Genomic DNA, 20459 nt, shown 5'->3' with positions numbered 1-20459 from the left:
AACTGTTTGCGCTCTACTCTCATGTAAAATGAACCACTCTGGCCCAGCCCACTAGTGTAGCCTATAGTTTCTTTATGGCATTCTTTCATGACCTTGATATGTTTAAAGTCGACTGAATATCGCTATTGAAATCACGATGAATTTAATTCTTAAAATGTTTAATAAAAATAAACATATTTAGCCTGCTCATAAAACCCTGCTGATTCAAACTATTGTCTCGTGATGATGATAGTCTTATCACATGATGGTGGGGAATTTGATTATCAAAAAGACTTTGAGCTCAGAAGAAATTATGCAAAATGCCGCCCCCTAGTGAACAGAAACTATGAAAATAATGCTGAATATTAAAAATAAAACTTATAAGCATAAAAAATATTAAAACATCCATAAATGTTAATTGAAGCAAAATACTAATACAGTAGTCAGATCATACCTGACACTGATCATTCCTGACCTGATCTGGAAAACCACATTTACAACACTGACCAGAGTACTTAAATGTGTTGCACTGTTGAGTGTTCTCTTACCTTGTAGTGCCTGATAAACAATAATTCTTAAACGTATACTCGGTTTATTAACAAAAAACTCAACTATAACACATTAGACAAAGAGTCACCCAGATACTTTTTAACAGTCTTTACTTTCAAAACATTGTAAAACACAATGAATAAACTTTTCAATCTTTGCAGAGAACCTGTTCTGTAATTTCTCTTAACTAGACATTTCTCCGTAATCAGAGATTATAATCAGAGACAGAAAAGATTGGTGAAATTATAGGAACATAAACAATCCTAAAAAGCATAGTGCATTGGGAAAAATATATATTAAATGCAAACATTCATTTTTTATTGTATTTGACAAATCTGTTGTCTGTAATGTACACTGAGAATGTAAACTAACACAAACTTTTTTATAAACTTATATAAACCTTTTCGCTTATGTTCAAGAGTTCTTTCATGATTTCTCTGAACACTTCCTTGGCCCTACATGCACACTCACAAACAGAGCTTTTGCTCCATTTACACTTATCGACTGTATACCTGACCATGGACAGCAGGACAGACTGGAGAGGGTGATTACTACAATTTTACAATTGTTCTAAAAAGCAAAATAGATTAAAGCATAACCCCTCCCAATCAGTGGTCCATGCTCCCACCTTTCTGCTTTTTGGATAAAAAATGTAGCTTTCCTTCTTTTATTCTTTCAATCATTTCACCTACGTACTGTACCTTTCTTTATAAACTACTCCCATATTCTGGCATACTTTAATGCCAGACTAGCCGTGCTGGACTTTTTCCTAAAATTCCACAGTAGAGTTTGATTGGTCTCTGTATTTTAACAAACTTTTCTCGCAGAATTGATCTGTTCTGATACTGCTTTTTTACAGTGCTACCCAATGGACTTTAATGATGGAATAAGAAGCTAGCACATACTCTGTCTAGGACTGTGGCACAGTGGACGTATATAAATAAAACAAGAATATTTATAATCTCGACGACCAAATACCAGTGACTTGCATTCTCATGCTGAATGGAAATCAATTACACTAATCCAGTGTACAAAGTGCAATATGCCTGCAATATCTGTACATAAAGACTTTGTTATCTTATATTTAACAAAAGCTAAACTTTTCTGGAAAATGCTTTAAACTGTTGCACTAAATTCTAGTTTCAATTGCAACCAAGACAAAAACTCAAGGGTTAATAAACACAAATAAACAAACACGTGTTCATTCATTTGTTGGCATTTTCAGAGTTCTCTGTCTGTACGTCCTGTCCGGCAGTTTGTACAGTCTCTGTTTGGGCATGCACTCTCTCAGCCGCTGCAGAGTTCTGGGCAGCACTTTCTACCTTAGATTTGGGTTTAATAGCGACAGGTGGAGGAACTTTGCTAGCTGTCTTGTGCGAGTCAATAGACTTGGGTGAATCAGAAACAGAAGCTAACTCTGCCGCCAGAGTCCTCCTCAGGTCTGCCTGAACCGCTGGGGACGTTGCCGTCTCTATTACAACCTTCTTGGTACTCTTTGAGAAGATGAAGCTGGCGGTGGATGCAGGAGAGACGGGTGCAGTATGGGCACTTGTGACTGGTGGACTGGACAGCAGACTGAAGCGCTTTGTTTGGTTGTCTTTAGATGTAGCACTAGCTGCAGTCTTTCGACGAATGGCATCATGGAGACTCATGGAGGGATTTGCTGGTGGATGGACTACGGGTGTTGATGGTGAGATGACGGGTGAATCAGAACTGGATGTCTGGGTTTTTGGCTGCCCACTTTCTGGCTTTGAGTGTATTTCAATAATGACTGCTTGCTTGACTGAAGAATCGGGGGTCTTGTAGGGTTCTTCTGCATGAAGTGGGGTCTTGGGCTCATTGATGATTGGTTCAACTGTTGGTTCCGTTGTGTTTGGAATGGTCACAGGTTCAGATCGCATAGGTTGGATTTGTTCCACCAGGGTACTGCATTTAAGATCTGGTTCAGCGGAGGGTTCAGTTGCAGAGATTGCATCTGTGACCAATGAGCATGTTGGCTCAGGCGTCGTGTTTTGTGTACTTGCATCATAATTAACTCTGATCTCTGGTACAACTGATACTTGCTGAGTGTCTGATGCAATTGTTGCATTTACATGACCATTGGAGGAAAGAGCTTCAGGTTTTGACTCTGTGCAAGACAGAGCTTCCAGATCCTGGGGAAGCGATGTCATAATCAACGACCGTCTGAGTGGCTTTGGAGGAGCATCTTGACTGACACCTGATTTTTGTGTAGGATGTGAGGCTTTATCTGGATTTACAGCCGGATTCTGATTGGACCTGACTGACCTGAGACGAACCATTTGTAGGAGAGATTGAGTGACCATGGGAGCAGAAGTCTCCTCTTTAGCCGGACTGGGACTGCTTGACTGTTTCTCTTCTTTTTCAGGGGTGACTACTTTGGCCTCCAATTTAATGTTAGTGGGAAGTGGAGGGGGTGGAGGAATATTGGTTTGGTGAGAAGAAGTTGATGTTACGAGGATAACATGTGGTGAAGGTTTGTATTCTTGTGGGATTTTTTTTGTTTCAGGAGGTGGTGTTGGAGGTGGTGGAGGCAGGACTTGTTTTTGGATGGGATCTTGTGGTGGTGGTGGTCGAGGAACTTTTTGTGTTGATGGCGGAGGAATGTCTGGGGGTGGGGTAACTTCTTGTGGTGGTGGCGGCGGAGGTATATCTGTTGGTGGTGGTAGGGGAACTTTTTGTGGTGGTGGCGGAGGAATATCTGTTGGTGGTGGTAGGGGAACTTCTTGTGGTGAAGGAATACCTGGTGGTGGCTGGGGAACTTGTTGTGGTGGCAGAGGGGGAACTTGTAGTGGTGGCGGCGGGATATCTGGTTGCACTGTCCGTAAAAACAGTTGTGAAAATGCAGGAGGTGGAGGAATGACAGTATCATTTTGCACAAAAACTGAATTTGAAGAACCAGGACCTACTGGAGGAACAGGAGGGGCAAACAGAGGATGAGGAGGAATCCATTCAGCTGGTGAATGGGTTGAATCAACTGTGTCTGAAGGGGATTTGGATTGACACCAAACCGCAGTTTGAGCAGGGGGTGGTGGGACGGTATCTGGAGGAGGAGGATTGGCTTGCCACCGAAGTGCAGCTGATGCAGGGGGTGGAGGAATAATATCTGGAGGAGGTGGAGGGGATTTGATTCGCCACCAAAGTGTAGCTGGTGGAGCGGTATCTGGAGGAGGGGGTTTGACTTTTCCGGTGGTTGGCATCGATGTATACTCTGGATCCACAATTTTAATACCTCTCTTTTTAGCCCAACGTGCATAGTTAACAGGTCCCGGTCCACATAACAGTTCAAAAGTGCACTGGTTATGAGCCCAGGTCTCTGGAGGAGGAGCTGGGGGAGCCATCACCGTGGGATGATCCGGAATGTCAAGGAGAGACCAGAGAGCCATTACTGCAGGGGAATGCATCCTGCCGTTCATTAAACCTCTATCAGAAAGAAGGGATGGCTTGAATTCAATAAGCTTACTGGTGCCATTTGTGTATGACGCTCCATTCTTTCTCATCTTTAGCTCTGCTAGCACTGTTTCATTGGAAAGGCTGTTATATGGGGATATGATTGTCTTATGGTTAAATTCCTGCTTGGTCGAGGAAGCAGTCCTGATCTGTTTGCCGTTGTGTAACGAGTACGATCTGCTGGGAGGAGCAGGAGGTCTCTTGCTCTTTTTCATCACGGAGAGATTACGTGTGAGAGCACCACCAGATTCCATCTTTGCACCTGTAGCGTCCCCATGAGGCGAGTCATTATGGGAGCCGTTGTGTTGAACTTTCCCATTACGTGGTAGGTTTGTGTTTTCAACCTGACTCGCTCTGCTGGCCAAACGGGGAGTGCTACTGCTGGAGAGGGTAGAGGACTCAGACACTAGTGTTTCTGAGGAATCCGATCTGCTCCAGTCAGACAAGTTCGAGCGGACTGTGGAACAATGAGAGGAGATTCTGGAGGACGCCCGAGTTGAAGCAGGGCTGGCCGACACCATGCTGCTTTTACTCACGGTTCGGACACTGCTGCGGCTTTGGTTGCGACTGAGTGCCACAACATCCACAGATGGTGGCAGTACTGCATTTCGGATGATTTTAGACATGTATGTGGCCTGCGGTGAGATGGACATGACAGTATTCTCTGATGGGTTCCCTGGTATGGTTAACAAAGTACCCGCTGGTAGGTCATTTATAAATCTTTGGATAAGACTGTCATTGTTGGGTTTTGTCAGGGTGGGGTGGCCTGTATGCCTGTTTAGTGCATTCTGAGTATGTGCTTGTATTCTCTCTTGCTCCGAGGTGCTAAATGCACCCTCCACAGTGGAAACGATTGTGGGAAAGACAACACCTCCGTTGGGAAGCTCACAATTAAGATTGGTGGTGATCCACGCTGCTCTGTCCAGCCCTTTAGATATGAAATATGCATAAATAAAGTGAACAACCATACACAGCTTTCTGTTAAATAACTTGATACACTTAATGACGTGTAATTCATATTAATAGTAGAATGCAGTAAAATGTACCCAATTCTCTCTGGACGTGTCGTGGAATACCCGCAACGGTTTTCAGATGTTTCCTATGGGATTTGGGTTTTTCAGTTTTATCTTGCTTAAGAGGTCTGAACGTCGAGTCTGGAGATAAAAAAAGTGAATAATGTTACCTTAACTTTTACTCATTCTGTGGAAAACCTATATATACCGCCAACCTGGGAAAAATTGAATAATCACCTTATTTTTATTCCAATATTATTATTATAATAAAAAAAGTTATCCGTTCATGTTGCATAGTTTATTTAGAGTGCAAACTAAAGCTCAGCTGTGGTAGGACAAAGACAAAGTCAAGACCCAGGAATATTAATAACATAAAACTGTCAATGTATGCTTTATTTCCTGCAGGCTTTTTGTTCCTTTATGTATTTTTGTGTAATCAAATGAAACCCATATTGCCTGAAATCCTGTAGTTTGCTTTTTACCAAATAATGTTGTCCAATAAATACCCAAAAAGTTTGTGTTTATTCCATTTTGTACAAAACACCTCTTATTTTAATGATTTACCCTAACCTGAGAAGGCAGTAAAGTTGTACAATATGCCCATGGCCATCACTTTTGACTATTGTTTTTTAATGATTTAAAAAATATCAATATAATAAAATATCATTTAAATAAAGAATTAATTAAAGTATAAAACAACATTTAATATAAAAGCTTTTCGCATATTTTGCGGATTCATATTTGTTATTGAATTCTATGGTAAAAATAGATAAAATACAGATTAGTGTTTATATGTGAAGTGAGACCTTGTCGCCTGAGTCCAGAACGTGTTGATCGCATTGAGATGGATGAGCGCGTCGAAATGGTATCGGCTGTTGTGCTATCAGAATCAAATCTTAACTCATTGAAGGCAATGCTGTCGTCGGTCCGGGTTGTTACTGTTGACTGGAGCAAATGGTCAACAACACTTAACACTTTAAATCAATAGCCCTTCATCAGCCATTACAAATGATCAACATACATCAACTTGAAAAACTATTTAAATCTACTATCTAAACCTTTCATTATTTAGATAGAGTGCAATATTTTTTTAAACAGTACTCAAAACAAAATGAAGCTGTAGTGGAAAGAGTTTTGAATACATCTGTAAAAAAAACAAGAAGTTAAATGACTGCATAGAGAATCACTTACAATCATACTCTGGTCATCAGGGTAGTCCGTCCCATTTTGATCATCTGAAATATAAACAAAACATAACTTCATTATAACAAAGTAAATATCTCCAAACATAGTTGCATCTTTGTACGATGCATGAAGTAAAATAAGGTTTTGTATTCCTGTTAATGGTAAAATTGCAATAAGATGTCTTACCCTCCTGCTGCAGCAGTTTCAGGCCCTGTTGGGCCTCTGTATGCAGGTCCAGCACATACTTGGGTGAAATACCCTCCGCAAACACATTTTCCTGGAACACCAGGGTTGGATGAGGACCTGAAACATTCTCTACAAGTAGAAAGAGAGAGAGCAGTATAAGTTTGATATCTAATAGACCTGTAGATGACAGATTTAAATAAAGTTTTAGATTGTTCAGGGTGTTCAGGATGTATAGAGCAGTAAAAATAGTGCAGTAAATAAACAAAGAGACATACATCCCCCCACGAGTCTTCAATAATTTAACCTGATTATCATATCAATCCAGTTTAATATGGTTTGACAAAAAAAACCCTGTTTCTAATGTTTTTAATGTTGCGAAGGCAGCAGTATAGGACTAATGCCAGGAGACATTCTTCCACCTTTGCCTTAAGCCATTCATTTACATTTATGAATTATCTTTCAGCAGATGCTTTTATCCACAGTGCCTTACAAATGAGCAAAAGTGGGAACCAGCCATTTTAAAAATACTGCAAACCTGAATTTGCATAGTGATTAAAGTTTTTGCGTGAACTAAGGTGCATAAAGAGAAGAAACTAACATCTGGTTAAGAATGACGCACAAGTTAGATGGCGATTTTAGTTTTTAAGTGAACGATTTCTCAGTTGGGTAGCACTGTTGGGCCTTGTGTCAACAAAGGGTTTATCCCCAGTCCAAAGCTAAACAGATCAGGCAAACTGAAATCAATAAAATATATTGTTTTCTGCCTGTGGAATTTAAAAGACGATGTTCCTAGATTGGTTTCAATGCTTTTACACACTCTTGCCACAAGAGGGGGAAACACAGCAAATGAATGGCTAGGTCAAAGGTTTGCTTAAGGCAAACAAAACTTGTTACTCAACCTTGAGAACAAAGACTGCTTTCAATGAATCAATCAATCAAAACCAGCATGTAATTTATCTCCTGAATAGCCAAAAGTTATGTCAAATATAACCTTGTTAAAAATATATTGTTAATAGAGATACAAAATTTGGACTCCCCTTTAATCTCAAACTTCTGTAAAAGTGAAACAGAATGATATAAACCTCAGACCATGTACTGTACCTCCAAACCTTGTTTCATCATGCTTAGTAAACCATTCCTAATCATGATGAAACCAGACAACCACCAATTACATAAACAAAGGTTTCGTTTGATATTTGTAGCACATGAACATCATTCTTCTAAATTAGCAAAGAATGTTGGCATTCAAATTGCAATATGACTTGCAGCTATCGTGGAGAAAACTCTAGCTTCAAAACTTTCCTCACACGTACACATACAAATACAAATATGACCCTCCAGTTCTGCTCTCCTATCACATTCACATTTCTTGTCGTTAATTTCTTAATTAAAAAAAGGCATCAAAAATTAAGAATGAAAAAGGTGATGGAGTGACAGAAAGATGAATGTAACTTCTCTGGTCGTGACACTGCACTGTGCAATGTTTTCAATAAACTTAAGGTTTATGTCTCACCACTTGATATGTGTCGGGAGACAAGCAGACCACAGATAACATGTTCTCAGAAACGATTTTGAACAATTTAGAAGGCTAAACAACCACAGAGGTCATCTTTTCAGCCCGAGGAAGAAAAGCAAACATTTACTGTATAATAAAGCAAAAAGTTTTTAAGCACACTTTTTAGCACGATGATGCAAATGTAATTTATAAGACACCAATAGATTAAAAATATATATATCTTTATTGATAGGCCAGAGCATACCAAAAATTTGGTGGCACATTTATACATTAACACAAAAAATCATAAATTTATCAAAGGAATCATAAGAATAGAACCAATATTTTCCAATTGAATTATGTTTATTAGCATAGTACGTGTGATCACAGACGTATATTTATAAACATTTAACATCTCCAAATGTGGCCCAGCCAATCAGAATTAGTAACAAAAAGCCAAAATAAAAGCGCTCTACTCCAAACAATGAATAAGATCACCATTATAGTTGAGACACGTCTTAAAATCTGATAACCGTCTAAGAAAGTCAAATAAAAGTAGCAGACATGCATGGACATGCTGAGGGCAGATGTCAGAACAGCTGCAACCGCAAGGGGTCTCAAACACTTACACAGTCTATGTTATAGTTCACTTACACACACACACACACACACACACACACACCGTCTAGGTAATAGTTCTATTAATAAAAACAGTTTAAAACAATTTACACAAAATCAAAACAGAGAAAAAAGTAGAAAACGGAGACAGGGAAAGAAAAGGAACACAATGTGCTAAAGAGAGTGACAAAAACAGGTGATATAAACAAACAGTGTAGTTTTTTATCAATTGCAGCCGCCTCCCACAGGCATACGTGTTCTGCCTGGAGTTCAGCTCAGCTTTCTTGAAGGGGCCGTCATGCTGTATTTAGACAGCAGGGGGCAGAACGGGGACCAGAAGTCAACCAGACCATTTTCATGTCATATTTTGACCTAGGAAATGATTGCATGAAGTCACTATTTCACACAGACTGCACCTAAAGCATGTTAGCATAGCAACAGTCTAACAGAGGAAGTTTCTACAGCGTAACACAACTACGGCTCTGTATAGAAACTGAATTATTTTGTGGGTTACATCGTGAAAATTGACTTTTGACAAAGAACTGTAAATCATAAAATGAAGCGTGGAATGACAATCACAAACTTGACCACGATAAAGTCTAATTAGAGTTGCCACATTTATATCTAAATGTTTTAGAAGTTACACAAAACCAACTCAGCTAAGTGTACTTCCTTTAACGGTACCAAACAGTTTTGTTTATGCGTCTCGTCGCTGACCTGAGCTAACTTGCATCAAGCCCGACAGACAAGTCTTCTTCAAACAACGTGAAAATGTGCAAGTAGTTCATACCATTATTTTGTTTTGCTTCATATAAGCCTTCAATACAAAACATTGTGTTGATGAACAGGTTCATAATATTTTTGTTTGTTGAGCAAAGATCAGCACTGATACTTTAGCTGCTACATCGTGCCGTTTGCACGTACATTGTAATTGGAGAAAAATTAAAACATGAAGCTGCAGGATTTGTGGAACGGTCTTTCTGGGCAAACTGTCTGTTGGTCCCTGAGGCATTATTCTTCCCAATGCGCATAAATGGTGAAGGTTTAAGTTTACTAAGTCAAATGAATTTCCACGACAGCTCACACAAAAGTCTTAAAAGCATGTTGATGGATAGCAGTTTAATTAACCGTGCCACACAACCAGATTTTTAGTCATTGCTGCTTTTCTGAAAGCTGGCAGAAGCCTCTGCTTGCCACACCTATATCATATAACAGTAACGTAATATTCTGTCATTTGCAAAAGCAATAGCTAATAAGAACTTAATATGGATACAGTCACTTTAGCAAGAGGCAAAAAGCAATAATTAATCTTACATTTAAAGCAAAAATGGAAATTATAAAACGGTCAGTTCTGGTCCTAACCCATTCTAGGCTCAGTTGGTTTTCATGTAAACGCATAGCAACAAAAATGAAAGCAATAGTTCACTTAAATATGAAAATTCTCTCATAAATAATAAAAGCACATACATCCATCATATAAGAAACTTTAAAGGTAATGTGTGTAATTTTTTGGAGGATCTATTGACATAAATCCAATATAATATATATAACTATAGCCCTATTCGCACAGGATTAGTATTATCTGGGGACCTTGTGTGATTTAGAAATGACCTCCCCACATCTGTATTTCATGTGGCACGGGATATGTGAAGTCTGTAATTTTACTTAAATTTACAGACTTATTTTCCAGATATGATGGCTTTGCGTATAGTTTGTATAGCCTTTAGTTGTATGGTGTAAAATGATATATGACCGTACTTGTCAGGATTGAGACCTGCGACCGCAAACCGGATGGGAGACTCCCGGTCAAAACGACAGTGTTTGCAGGTATGGATATGACCCAGCACCCGGAATAATATCAAAACACTTTGACACGGCCTCTGTTATTCGCAAACTGTGGATAAAACCTTGAAAAGGATACATGAGCAGTGAGCACACCAAATCACACAGATGCCGATTCGCACGGGACTAATATTTTCACAGGATCTCGGTGCTCGTCAAAATATGGTAGGTAATTTGCAGGGGAATTTTTCCTTTACAAATTACATACATTGCCAATTCACCGAGATTAAGATCACAGACAACCACTGCAATTATTACAAATGACTAGAGGTCCCCAGGTAACACTAATCCTGTGCGAATAGGTCTTATGTCTTCAGGCTTCAGAGGTATCTTCAGAAAAGGAGGGGGAGGGGTGGAGTGAGCCGTTGGTTGCAATTCCTCTCTCAAATTCACCTTATGCCACAAATTTCATACACTGGACCTTAAAATGACATTGAGAGAATAACATTACAGAAATCTGTGCAAAAAGTTCAAACACGATTGCTGGTTGATAACATCAAATCTGCTTGGTTCCTGTGCGTCTTGTGACTAGTATCATCATTTTTAAGGATGGATGGATGTGCTTTTTGGAACGTCGCCAAGTTGACGCATTAGCTAACATCACCGAAATGAATCATTTAAAAAAAATTGTTTTAATTAAAAAAAATGAATTTGTTCTCAAATAAAGAAAGGAAGTCATATACATCTGGGATGAGAGAACTTTGGTGAACTTTTTCTTTAAATCTATACTGGCTGAGATGTCAACGAGAACAACTTTTGCCCTAAATCTGCCCGCCAAAAATAAAAACAGTGACTTTGTCTGAGATCATTTAGAGATCAAGGATCAGTTCAATTTGGGATGAGGTGGACATTCCAAAACCATCTGTAATTGTACAATAAGTTTATTTTTTAACCATGAAAGTTTGTGGCTTAAAAATGCTAAATACACAAACCTCATAAGGGATGTTGATTGGGGAAAAGAGACATGACAAGTGAGAAAAGATTGAGAAACACTGGTCCACAGTAACCGAGGTAGGTTCTAGTCACAAACCAAACAGAGAACCAGTTTTACCAACTTCACACCTGTTCATTGTCAAAATCCCCAGGCTAATTCTGGAATTCTGCAAAAACACACCCACTCATAACACCAATCAAACGTAGACACAAACTCGGTCTGTCCTCATCCCTCAAACGTTCACAGACACAGTGTTCAGAGAGTGTGTTGAGGAATGACTGACATTTCTCATGACGAATAGAAAGTCAGAAGGTCACAACAGTGTAACTTTTGGCAAGTGTGTCACTTCTAACAGAAGATGTCAAAAACGCTGGAAAGGATTTGATGGGAAGTCAATTTTAGGTAGCTGTTCTTTGTTCAGACTGAACTGGCCACATCCCTCAGGAAGTTTGTATATTGCAAGGTCTGGGATACAGGATATAAAACAATATCGCGCATGTTCCCAGTATGACCTCCTTATAAGACGGCCTTACTTAACAGTACTATCGCTATTGTTTACACTAAAAGTTAATTTCAACAAACTCTCTAACTTAAGTCCACACCGCACTATGACAACTTGAAAGGGCCACACATACAAACATATACTGTATATGTACTGTGTATGTTTATGAATTTTATTTTATTAATTTGTTAAACTTTAAGGTGACTTCCTGTGACTTGGGACACTAAACAACCACACAAGACACCCCATCATTGTAGCAGAGAGTTTAGCATGGAGGGGTACCCTCTCACTTCATGGAAAAAACAAAATATTATTTAAAACTTACAAAAAACAGACCACATAGAGCTCAGCAATAAACCCAGTCAAACTCCTTTAATAAATCAATACTCTTACTCTGTTTCCATATCCGAAGGGAGCAGTAGCTTATAATCTTATCAAGTTACCAAACACACAGAAATTTAGTTAAGTGACGCGTTCTTAAAGTCAGCACAAAGGGTCATTCACAAGAACCCAGAATCTCATCATACTCAAAGATGATGAAACACACATTCATACTACGGTCGATAAGGTTTAGCAATCCCACTGCTATTCTCCATCTAAGTCTGCTTACAGGAACAAAAAATAATTTAAATAAAATACATATTGATTCAATTAATTGATAGTTAATACATAGGAAAATGTATATTTTGCATAAGGAGAATTCAATAAACCTGCATATTTCCTCTAGTCAAGTTTCAAATAATTGCAAACTGTTGTTAATCAAAACGCAGTTTACCGAATTCTTCTCAGTGACTTCCTTTTGATGACCGTCGAGGGCAAAAGTGTCGAAAAAAACACCCTTCTCTACTTCATAACAATCTTCAGCAGCAGGTAGCGACCAATACGGGCCATCACATAAAAGCTGTTTATTTTTCTGTGGTTACACACCATATAGATCATTGTGAAAAACTACAATATGTTCTTTCAGACAAGTGTGTGTGTGTGTGTTTAAGTGGCTTCTTGCTTCACTAAATGGGTGGAGTTGAGGTGTAGTCTCACAAAGGTCACAAAGGGATTTAAAACATACAAATCGAAACAAGGCATCCTAGTTTTAATTCCAAGCTAGACCACAGACAGACGAATATACAAACGCACTGTTAAAACAAACGCACAGTTAACGCAAACAGCTCTTTATCTGACCTCAGCAAAGGGCAAACCTTTATATTCATTGTGTGTTTAAATTCCAACTAGGGAAAACTTGTGACTTTGTGATAAACATAAGACAAACATTTCCATGTCTACTGTTAGCACACACTCAATATATGGATGTTTGATGGAAGTGTAAAGGTTACTGGACATGTCAATCTTTTTTGGTTCAAAACACACAAAGGGAATACAAATTACGTCAACAAATAGGAGGAAGTGAAATTACCAAGAAGAATAAGCTGGAAAGGAAAGAGTGCAAAAGATTTTAAAAAGATACCAAACTTGTAGACATTTAAAGAGAATTGTGGAATCATCTATTGTTTTGATATCATTTGTGCTATTATGTAATCGAAGAACTGTAAAAATCACTGACATGTGTAATTTTGAAGCCTAACCTTTCATTGTAAGTGTAATCGAAGAACTGTAAAAATCACTGACGTGTAATTTTGAAGACTAACATTTCATTGTAAGAGTAATCGAAGAACTGTAAAAATAACTGACATGTGTAATTTAGATGCCTATCCTTTTATTGTAAGAGTAACCCCAACACAATAAAGAAAAAATCTGTTTTAGCTAGTGTAGTTACATTTTAGTAAAGTAAACATTCCAGAATTATGTCCCTAACACCAGTTACGAAAGTCTCCGATTTCTTTCCGTAATTTCCCTGAAAAACATTTGCTTACAGAACCAGTTTATGTTATGAAAAACACAGAACTGGTTTTAGATATAAGTAATGCAAAACATAAAACTCCTCTAAGAAAGAAAGTACTAGGCTCACAAGTAAAAAGACACAATTCCAAGACAACAGGAGTGTATAAATAAATAGCGTGTGTATACATGGGTTTTCTGTGACAGGAGTAGATGGTGAAGTATTACCTGTGTTAAGTGTAGCTGGTGGTAACACAAGAGGTGATCCGGGGTCCAGCAGGCCTCCTCGTATCTCCAAATTGTTTTTGCGGGCTTTCCTACGCTGTCTCTTCAACCACTTGAATGCTCGGCTGAATGATCCTGTTCTTTTCCTGCCTCGTTTGCCTCTGCCCCCCTGTCGCTCCTCGACGAACACCTGCAGCATATCTGGAGGAATCAGGTCCCCCACAGACTCACAGCCGGATGACATCACGCCAACTGCCACAAAATAAAAACACGATATATTGAGCCATAAGCACCCGTAAAAATCTCATGACGTGATCTTTGGTCATGTTTGCTGAGATTATTTCACCCTAAATTACTTTTGTTACCAGTCATTCAAGAAACTTATATATTATTAACATTTCCATAATTCTTTTTATATACAGTATTTTCATAATGCACCTTATAGGAATAGTTCATTAAAAAATGAAACTTATGTAATTTACTTACTGTGCACTCAAGTTGTTTTAAACCTACTAATATTGGGAACAATGTTCAGCTATTGGACACTATTGACACTATTAGAGAATAGCCAACGCTGCCAGAACTGTTAGGTTTCCTACAGTTGTTTTTATAAAAATATATTATTTTGTGTTTAACCGAACAAGTAATTGGGACGTGAGGGTACAGAACATAAATCAGAACTTTCATTTTTGGATAAACTATCCCTTTAATGTGTACGCCCCATTCACACTGCCAGCGACTAGCAGCGACAGAGCGACGCAATCTCGTTTATTTCAATGATAGCTTAGCGACATCTGTCGACAATGACCGCCGGTGACAAAAAGTGAGAGTGACGTGACAAAGTTGAGATTTGCTCAACTTAACACAGTCTCTGGAGTGACTACCAATAGGAATAAAGCAGTTGCGCTCACATCATCTGTCTTTAACGCAGGTTTTGTTTTTGACTGGTACTAGAGCAACCAAAGCTAGGAACGCCTTCAACGACCTCTTAGCGAGAGACTGGCGACACACATCTACAGAGGTTTGGCCATTTTACCGGTGCATAGAACGCCCAGATGATGTCCAGAACACAAAAGGGTGTATTTGTTGTGCTGAACAAAGTAAAATTGTGATTCTCTAACAAATTGTTGGTCTACATAGACCAGGATCTCATTGAAATGGTGTGCATCTTACACCAGACTCACTCAATGAGCTACAGGCACCATTCCTGAACACCTAGTCATCAGCTCCACCCTTACACACACACACACACACACACACACCACACACCACACACCACACAGAGAGTTACTAATTCTCTCTCTCACATACACACATATAGAAAAAACACAGATACAACAGACATGGAGTGTTGCTGATACATGGTCTCACACATAGACACACCCTGACACAACACATGCATACACAGACACACACAAACACACACACTCACGATGTGTGAAGCATTTAAACACAGGAATGATATCTTGAATAAACAGGCATAAACACACCCAGCAGATGTGCTATTTACCCAGGGAGGTCATTTCAGTAATGTAAGAGAGATACACACATTTACAAAGGTCTGAACGTCACATGAACAAAAAGACACAAAGTCAACTGATGGAAAATGATGCTGTTTAATATAAACAATGGTCGGGTAGATACATTGTGTCTGTGTGTGTGCCTGTGTGTGATGCAGACATCTTCACATGGGTGATCTACGTTTAGCATTTCAGCCGTTCACTAGACCAATCAGATGACAGCATGTTGACTCATGCTTTGCTATGGAAACGCACAGACACAAACAGCATGAAACCAGCATGCGAGCACCACGTGTTCAATACACTTTTTTAAAATGGTGATCACATCAGTCTGATCTAGGAGCAAAGTTAAAAACACAGACTCACATGGCAGACCACCTGCTTTCTGCAGGCTGCAGATGATTCATTTGCATTCAGTTAGGTAATATTAGAAATGATTATAATAGATGTCAGGAAACTATTTGCATGACATCACAGGTCTGTTTTGTTCAACCTGAGCTTTAATCCTCACGCATATGCAAGCATACTTGCACACAATTACACACTCCCATACAGAAACTTCTCACAACCCTGAGAAAAATGTACTGCTGATCCTACAGGGGTGTCTAGGTGTGTCTGTATGTCATGTGATCTAGTAACAGTTTAGGGCGGATTCAAGGCTGCACTCAAAAACAACAACATTTCAACAATAAGACTCCCTGCACAGATCCCTCCTTTCCAGATAAAAGTGCGCAAACACATGGGGAAAAAAGCTAAGGCTAACAGGCTGAATTCTGTTACTGCATACTGTGGTATACACATTACCCATTAGGTTTTTAAAGCTCACGCAATAAAGAAAAGTCTTATTCGCCCTCATTCCAAACCTGCATGATCTTCTTCAGCAGATCATAAAAGAAGATATTTTAAAGAATGTGGGAAACCAAACAACATTGGCCCCATTGATTTCCACTGTGCGGACACAAAACCACCAAGACATTTCTCAAAATACATTTTTGTCTTTCACCAGAAAAACATCATAGAGGTTGATAAATGATGACAGAATTCTTACTTTTAGATGAATAGTTCACCCTATGAATAATTATTCATTACTTAATCCCTCTGCAATGTCTTTTTCACTTGAAAACAAACAATTTTATCTTAAAATTCTGTCATGTATATATATAGGGGTCAACCTGGCAAAGCTCCACATAGCACATCCCACCAAAAAACTAATGACTCCGTTTTTTAATAAATAATTTATTAATACTTTTGGATAAAGGATAACATACTTTTAGCTTATTGATCGATGCAACGTGTATTAATAGCGAGACGGGTTAAAATGGCGCCACTGTCGATAGCGTAAATCTCATTGGTCATCGCGTGCCATGTGACTAGTTTGCATGTTTAATTGCGAGATACAGAGAACAGCCAATGAGATTTAGCAGAAGTCACATGACCTAAAAATACTTGTAACTGTTAGGTGGTGGATTCATAGAATGAGTCAAGATGTTAAACATTTTGGCAGATAATTTGTCTCACTTTTCACGCTAAAAATGGAATTTTGAAATGCAATATTACACGTTAAAGTGCATATTGTGTTACACTCACTGAGGTGAGCTCAGGGGAATGACACGTGGCTTAGCACACCTGCATGCGCTGCAGCAGAGACGCGCAGGTGAGGCCGTGTGTCTGTGTTCATGTGGGTTACAGGAAATCTGGAAGATAAAAAGCCTGAGGCTATTAACCAGGAAAGCTGCAGTCACATTACACACATGCAGAACTGAGAGTGGCGAACTGAGGCATTTTTGAGTTTTTACATGACAGTGTTTACCAGGAAGATAGTACAGACTGGGATTGTCATTGGCTCCCACTCATACAGAGGGGTTTTCCAATCTAAGAGATGAGACATTAACTCATAGGTGATGCATCTTGAATGGCTTACAATTGAGGCATAACATGCGCAAACTAGGTGCAACGTCACCATGTTTCTCTCGGTGTTTCTAAGTCAAAACATTTGTAATTCTTTTCCAAGTGTTGAGGAGAAGTGCCACTCGAGTATGCTGTTCGTCGTGAGGAACAGACGGAGTTAAGTGCTGATAGCGGACATGCTAACTGCACATTAAGTGTCCGCATGCCATGGGAGTGGCTGTTTTCCCTGACAGCTACTATAACAGTACATTAGCGCAATAGACACACAGGCACACACACAAAACACATGAATATGAGAAGACCACCCGGGGTATATTTTATATTAGATAGCCGTGTGACGTGAAATAAATCCCCTGGAGACGAACGTATTTTTATATGATGAAATGTAATCGAGATTTCACCTCCAAACTTCAGAGGTCTCATGTCAGGTTTCCTTCTAATGTTATCACCATGCCGTTTCATGTGATCTGTATCTGTGTGTGTTTAGGAGTATTGCAGCAGCTTGTCGAGAGCAGGAACAGCATTCCTGAAAGACTGATAATTGTATAATTCATGTGGGTTCCTCCTCTAGCTCCTCCTCTCCTTCCATCACGGTTGTCTTCTGTCATCCTGTTTTCCTTTTGATTACTAATGTTATGTTTTGATGGATGTACGCTCAGACCCGTAAAGGGGTAGATCTTCCAAAAAAGTCTAAAACTAAAGTTGTATACAATTCTTTGTTTTGTCGAACAGAAAAGAAGGTATTATGAAGAATGTGGGAAATTAAACAATTCTGGGCTACTATAGTAGTTTTTCTTCCCACTTTGGCAGTCAATAGTGACCCAGAACTGTTCGGTCATAAACATTCTTCATCAAACATCCGATATTTTGTAAGAAATATATCCACAATCATGGTGACCAACTACACCATCATCAATCCACCACTGTATCGTTTTCATTATCGATTCCTTTGAAAACACAGAAATGCCTCATTCTCATACCTCGTCATTCTTCTCTATAAAATCTCACTTAAATACAATCCAGAACTGTCACCATCATCCTTTTAGACGGTTTAATCGGACACACACTTTGTCTGAAGTTTATTTCCAGTCTGCGTTTGTTGGGTCAGTGCATATTTGGAAGAATGTCAGACATGTGTCTTCATTTTCCGTACTATGGCAGTAAATAGGGGGCGAGAACTGTTTGGTTACTGACATTCCTCCAAATATCTTCATATGTGTTAAAGCAGAACAAAGGGATGTATATAGGTTTGGTGAACCTGAGGATGACTAGATGATGACAGAATTTTCATTTTTGGGTGAACTATCCCTAATCCCTACTTTCATTTATGTTGTTACAACTAAAACCATCTACACAATCCATAAATATCTCACTTTTTCCATTATGTCTCTCTCACTCAGACATTGTAAGAAAACCTGATCTTTCTCTCTCATTTATCCCCATGCAAACCTGTATCACTCCCAATTAGCCTTGCTAGTAATATTGCTGATTATAAAATGATCAAGTGGTAGATTAACCACCATCAAGTGTTTTAGATTAAAGATCAAAACTACTCAGTCTAGCCCTTTACAAATAAGATCTTCCACAAAAGCACACCAAAGTGCTAAAAGCTGTTGATTAAACAATCACAGTGATCAATGTGTCCAAAGGTTATGGATCTGATGTGCCCGAGGTTTCCCTTACAACCATGGTGCCCAGAAGCAGAACCAGGCAATTGTCAGTCGCATTATCTCACATCAGTTGCCAAAGAGAAACCTGTTTTAATTTTCCCAGAATAAAACAACAGCAGCGTGGGAAAGTCATCACAAATCCAACATTTGGCTTAAGAGGACACACAGACGCTACAGTCTGTCAGAAGTGTAGAAGGAAGTCTAAACAGACAATTTAATTTAGTTAATGCGAATACATTTTTTTGGTTTGCTGCAAAAAAGACAAGCACACATTTTATAAACAACTCACCACACCATACCATTCAGCTCTGGCCGCACCACGTTGCTATTGAGATATGTGCAAAACCATGGAAACATCAAAGCAGGGTGTGTATGACACAAATCGGCCATAAATCAAAGAAACAAAAAAACAATTTATTATTTCATTTCCATCCACATTTTCCTACATTAGGGCAGTGATGTGGCTTCCATCCATCTCAAACACACACACACACACACACACCTTCTGCACTTCCTTGCGCAACTGATCTGGAATCTCTACAGAAACAAGCCCATGCATGGCAGCCTGACGGGTACAGAGGCACACCCAAAAATCAACAATACCTACAATCTCCCTTTCTCTCTCTCTCTCTCTCTCTCTCTCTCTCTCTCCCACATGATCAACAGCAGCTCTTGTGTTCTTTAGGTGTTTGGAGTCATTCTGTCTCCCTCCTCTTCACCCCTGCAGGTCTCCTCTATCTGATTCAGGTTAATGTCCAAACCCACTCAAGGTGAAGCGTCTGCGTCTCGTCTCTCGAGCGAGTGCATTTTTGTGACATTATATAAAAGTTAATATGTAATAAATCTGTATATAAGGGACTGAATATGACATTGAATGATAACTAACAAAAATATAAAAAGTGAAAGACGCACGCATACAACTGAAAACAGTATTTCGAAACGAAGGAATCCGATTTAGCACTTAAATTTGACAAAAGTCACTCTTACTTGATATGAACAAGTTCTTGTAACTTATTATCAAAAAAAGTTTATTCAAATGCATTACACAGCGTTTAATAGTCTAAAAACGAAATAAAAGCGATGTCATATGGGTAGACTAAGCAGGGCTGTTAACGTAACGTTACCTCTTAAGTTTTTGGATCCGTCCGTCCGTTTCCTTGTTCGGAGTAAAGTCCTTTACATCGGACAATCCACGTGCATGCGGTGTGGAAAGTTCAGGTGAGACATTTCCGCAATATTCCAGTGTTTCTTCAAAACGTTTCTTCCATGGAAAGTGGCACTGTGAGCACGCAGCGATCAGTCTTCACAGACTGCTCTCCTCTCGCTGTTTAATCCTGTGAAGAGGCTCCAGGTGAGAATCAGAAGGGAGTTTCCAGCACTTCGACATCTTGACTGCTCAGTATCGCCACCACGTGGTTACAAAATAAATCTAGACTTAAAAAACATCCTAGTGTAATGATAACATTAAACGCTGATCAAAGGGTGTGTGGTGTTTTTATGTCATTAATGAGTGAGACAGGATGTATTGCTGT

The 20459-nt window shown here is 39.1% G+C and overlaps 1 protein-coding gene across 1 annotated transcript; it reads right to left on the bottom strand.

Annotated features, from left to right (window-relative positions):
* Window positions 1–621: 621 nt before the first annotated feature.
* Window positions 622–20263, bottom strand: si:dkey-157l19.2 (uncharacterized protein KIAA1522). The gene is made up of 7 exons (XM_056761222.1): window positions 20052–20263; window positions 13833–14081; window positions 6381–6509; window positions 6201–6244; window positions 5816–5954; window positions 5043–5150; window positions 622–4924 (listed from the first exon to the last, which is right to left on the bottom strand). Exons 2-7 carry the CDS (start codon window positions 14071–14073, stop codon window positions 1734–1736), a joined length of 3852 nt encoding a protein of 1283 aa, XP_056617200.1. The 5' UTR covers window positions 14074–14081; window positions 20052–20263; the 3' UTR covers window positions 622–1733.
* Window positions 20264–20459: the final 196 nt, after the last annotated feature.

Source organism: Triplophysa dalaica, chromosome 11, assembly GCF_015846415.1.
Source record: "Triplophysa dalaica isolate WHDGS20190420 chromosome 11, ASM1584641v1, whole genome shotgun sequence".
In the NCBI taxonomy this organism is placed as follows: domain Eukaryota; kingdom Metazoa; phylum Chordata; class Actinopteri; order Cypriniformes; family Nemacheilidae; genus Triplophysa; species Triplophysa dalaica.
Note: the sequence above shows the minus strand (reverse complement) of the source record. Positions and strands in the feature narration are given on the sequence as shown.

What these genes read in the sequence shown, in the direction of transcription:
- si:dkey-157l19.2 (XM_056761222.1), bottom strand. Translation starts at nt 14,073, where the DNA reads ATGTCATCCGGCTGTGAGTCTGTGGGGGACCTGATTCCTCCAGATATG. An exon ending in TTCTGGACTCAGGCGACAAG is followed by an intron (nt 5,151 to 5,815) that starts GTCTCACTTCAC and finishes TTTTATCTCCAG; the next exon opens with ACTCGACGTTCAGACCTCTT. An exon ending in ACACGTCCAGAGAGAATTGG is followed by an intron (nt 4,925 to 5,042) that starts GTACATTTTACT and finishes TCATATCTAAAG; the next exon opens with GGCTGGACAGAGCAGCGTGG.